Below are 4,070 nucleotides of genomic sequence, written 5' to 3' on the forward strand. Positions count from 1 at the left end.
CATCAACATCTTAATCCTCTCAAAATAGATGTAATTTGGATGGTCATTTTTTCTCATTAAAGTGAATCGTGATCTGGCGACATTGCCAAAAGCTTCTACTGATACCTTCCTCCCTCCTTCTTTCTTCAAAAGAATAACATTAGGAACACGTGTGGATTTGTCTTCTGTGTCAAGCTTAAAGCTGGTGATTTCATCATCTCCTTTGGTAGTATATGCCAGTGAAACAGAGGTTGTTCCAAAGTCAATAGCAGCAATGTTACCATCAGTAACACAATAACCAGACTCTTCGCGAGGAATTTTATTAGCTCTGCTCAGAGGAGGTTTATAATTTGGCTTTCGAAGTCTAACTTGAACTATTTCAATCCTTCTGATTCCAAGGGCAAAAATACCTCCTGATGCCATTGCTGCACTATACGAGCTATTGTGTGAACTGATAGAGTAGATTATTGCAATGTATTTTTATAGATTGACTGCCAATACCATCATAACAATTCCTGGGTATCACACTATGAATTATGATTTCCTGGAACTACTGATTCATGATTACTTGGAATTGATGACTGACCTCACAAGTAGTTAACAAAATCAGAACTTAACAATAAAGTTAATTTTAATTATTTAGAAACAGTCTAAATGATGGTTGCAATTTACTTATTTTTGTCTCACATTACAAGCAAATTTTAGTACAATTTATCTTCAAACTATAACACTTCCTTATTTTCTGAGACAAGTAGATCTACTGTTGACATATATGTTACATGTAAAGACATATAGGAGATCTTTGTAAACTGTGCTCCTAGCCTCCTACCATGCATATCAGGTGAGTACATCTCTTGTAGTAACTTTCTATTGAATATACCTATAGCCACCAAATCCACCAATCAGATTAAATGTGGCAATGTCATGCTTGTTATTTTCAATGGCATTCAATGCACACTTGATATTTCCATCAAGTATTGGACAGACTCTGTTGCTGCTTTGTCTTATTATAATTTATTTGAAGTATATCTACTACAAATTTATTCTAAAAAAAACAAAAACTAATATATAGATCTAATCTGAAAAGTAATAAGCACAAATTAAGCTATCAGTCTAAGTTTATTGAGCAGAAAGAAAGTCACAAACAGTTTTAACTTCTTCTCCAGTTATATGATACTTTGCTTTAGCTTGAATCTCTGTACCACTGAAATCCATAGTGACATCAATTAGACGCTTTTCTCTAGGCAGATTATCAGGATTAGGAATATCAATAACTATTTGACCAATTTTGGTAACTGTGCTTTCACCATCTTTATCTTTGATGTATTGAACTCCAAGATTAGGAGTAGAATAGATACCAATGGTAGCTTGTTCATCTGATTGACGAAGTGGTGTTAAACTTGTGGTGATCACTTGATCTGCTTCTATGAGTTCTCCTTTTTCTAAAAACACATCAAATATATCACTACATTTGTATTCTTTTTGCTCTTCATTATAAAACTTGTAATACTCATCATGCTTATCATCTTCAAATGGTATAGATATTCCTATCCCATAAGTAGCATCAGATCGTCTCGCTTTAATCTTCTCTGGATTCTTACGCCACATAACAGCTCCTGTAGCAACAGCTAATTGAGGAGTAGGAGGCACTATCACATGGCAAGAACGACCCTGGCCATGAAAACTTTCTTCTATAGCAGCTTTGACCTTCTTATGAACATAGCTACAGCCTCCGAACCCACCAACCAAATAGAAGGTGCTAAGATCGGTATCATTATCCTCAATAGCTTGTAAAGTGCACTCTATCATACCTTTTAGTGCTGGGCCAAACAACTCGGATTCCACTACTTCCTTTGAGATGTATAGCACATCATCTTCATAATCGATACCACTTTTCCTTTTGACACCAGCCTCAAGAGCCTTATTGTAAAACTTAGCAAAACGATTTGGAAATGAAATGCAAATTTCTTTTGTTTGCTCCTTTCCAAAGAGCAATTTCCCCGTTTCAAATTCGGTATAAAAAATTTTGATGATATCGGCATTAGTTTGAGATTGATCTCCAGAAGCTAAGAACTTCTCAAATCCAGGATCATTAACTATACCTTCAAGAATTTTAGAGAAAGCTTCATTGACCTGCGTACCACCCCATGCATTGCCAGTCGGTATATTCTCAACTACAATACTACCATCGACCTCAATGTGAGCTGTGATATCTATTGTACCACCTCCAGCATCAATTACCATGTAATCTGATGGACGTTGGATAATTGCTGTGTCTGGATCACTTTCAATCTGATCTGCAACAACTTCCTGGCTATAAAGAGCTGCTGATTCAGGCTCTAGTGCTAAGGATAGCCTATCAGGATTATATTCATCAGGAAGAGGCAAAGAGAGATGAGAAACTGGAGTGAACCTGCTGATACCACCATATTCTGTCAGCAGACCAGCCTATTTAGAATTGTCAATGTCAAATAGCTATTACAACATCACTTACCAGATAAGCAGCTTCTCTCATCATTCTTTTTCCTCGTGCATCCCATATAGCAGGTACAGTAATGACCCAATCAAAATCTGTTGTCTTCAATGGCCAGGCAGTACGAGAGAAATGATCCATCAATAGATCCTTCAGGTGCTGAAGTATGAATGCAATGACTTCAACCAGATAGAACTTCTCACCAGAAAATGACTCAACTACTGTATCTCTATCAACTACCTATACATGTACATAACAAAGCATTACATTAAATATAATATATTTACCTTTTCTCTTCTCATTAACATTTTAATCCTCTCAAAGTAGACATGAGTGTGATGATCACCTGGTTTCATTGATGTAAACTTTTTTCGGGCTATGCTTCCAAAATCTTCTACCTTCATTTTGCCATCATCTTCTTTCTTCAAAAGGAAAGCATTAGGAACACGAGTAGACTTGTCTTCATGGTCAAGTATGAGTGTGGAAACTTTTTTGTCTCCTTTAGTAGTATAAGCCAGTGACACTGATGTAGTACCAAAGTCAATAGCAGCAATATTGCCATCTGTAACACGATAGCCAGCATCTTCACGAGGAATCTTCTTAGCTTTTCTGAAGGGAGGCTTATAATCTGGTTTTCGAAGTCGAACTTGAATGATCTGAATGCTTCGAAAGCCAATTGCAAAGAATCCTCCTGATGCCATGATGTGTCTGTGAGAACAATTGACAAGAACTTCTCAATTTCGGGTTTATATAGAAATAGTGTGTGTTTCCTGAGAATTAAAGCAATTCCAAGAATAATCCATCATGAATATTGTTATAAGAGACTACATGTACCAATTCCAGGAATTATATTTACAATGGAACCAGTTATTCTTGGAATTAGATCTGGATGCATGTCATGAATTATCACACGTAACTTTTGGCACACGTAACTTTTGGTACACGTAACTTTTGGCGCATGTGGGCATTTACAGTAGTCACAATGCTGAAACTGTTTATTAAAAAAAACAAAAATTGTCAAAAAATTGTTAAGCGGAAAGAAAGTCGCAAACAGTTTTAACTTCTTCTCCAGTAATACGATACTTTGCTTTAGCTTGTATCTCTGTACCACTGAAATCCATAGTGATGTCAACTATACGTTGATGCAATGGTAGGTTGCGAGGGTTAGGTATATTGATGACAAGTTGACCTATTTTGTAGACTGTGCTCCTACCATGCATATCAGCTGTGTACTGTATCCCAAGATATGGTGTTGAGTGAATGGTGATACTAATTTGAGTGAACGATTGACTGGCTGGAGTCATGCAGGTAGTAATGACCTGGTCAGCACTTGCTATTTCACCTTTCTCAAGAAATACATTAAAAACTGATCGACATCTGTACTCTCTTTGTTCTGGGTTGTAAAACATGTGGTGTGGGTTATGTCTCATTTGGTCAAAAGGTAGTGTTGTTGCTATCCCGTAAGTAGCATCTGATCGTCTTGCTTTAATCTTCTCTGGATTCATACGCCACATTACAGCTCCTGTGGCAACGGCTAATTGAGGATCGACTGGTACAAATACCTTGCAATGGCGATGCTTTGATGAATACACCCTTTCAATAGCAGCGGTAACCTTCT

At 36.9% G+C, this 4,070-nt stretch overlaps 1 protein-coding gene across 1 annotated transcript; it reads right to left on the reverse strand.

Moving 5' to 3' along the window:
- Positions 1-1,005: 1,005 nt before the first annotated feature.
- Positions 1,006-3,319, reverse strand: LOC105314831 (heat shock 70 kDa protein 12A-like). Its single transcript, XM_011409216.2, has 3 exons — positions 2,740-3,319; positions 2,474-2,692; positions 1,006-2,427 (listed from the first exon to the last, which is right to left on the reverse strand). Exons 1-3 carry the CDS (start codon positions 3,151-3,153, stop codon positions 1,099-1,101), a joined length of 1,962 nt encoding a protein of 653 aa, XP_011407518.1. The 5' UTR covers positions 3,154-3,319; the 3' UTR covers positions 1,006-1,098.
- Positions 3,320-4,070: the final 751 nt, after the last annotated feature.

The sequence above is a fragment of the Amphimedon queenslandica genome, unplaced genomic scaffold, assembly GCF_000090795.2.
Source record: "Amphimedon queenslandica unplaced genomic scaffold, v1.1 AMPQUscaffold_12480, whole genome shotgun sequence".
In the NCBI taxonomy this organism is placed as follows: Eukaryota; Metazoa; Porifera; class Demospongiae; order Haplosclerida; family Niphatidae; genus Amphimedon; species Amphimedon queenslandica.

Bases quoted from the DNA above. Each gene is read 5' to 3' on its own strand.
- LOC105314831 (XM_011409216.2), bottom strand. From the start codon at position 3,153: ATGGCATCAGGAGGATTCTTTGCAATTGGCTTTCGAAGCATTCAGATC. The intron at 2,693-2,739 runs GTAAATATATTA...GTACATGTATAG, and splicing joins TGTTAATGAGAAGAGAAAAG to GTAGTTGATAGAGATACAGT. The intron at 2,428-2,473 runs GTAAGTGATGTT...AATTCTAAATAG, and splicing joins TGAGAGAAGCTGCTTATCTG to GCTGGTCTGCTGACAGAATA.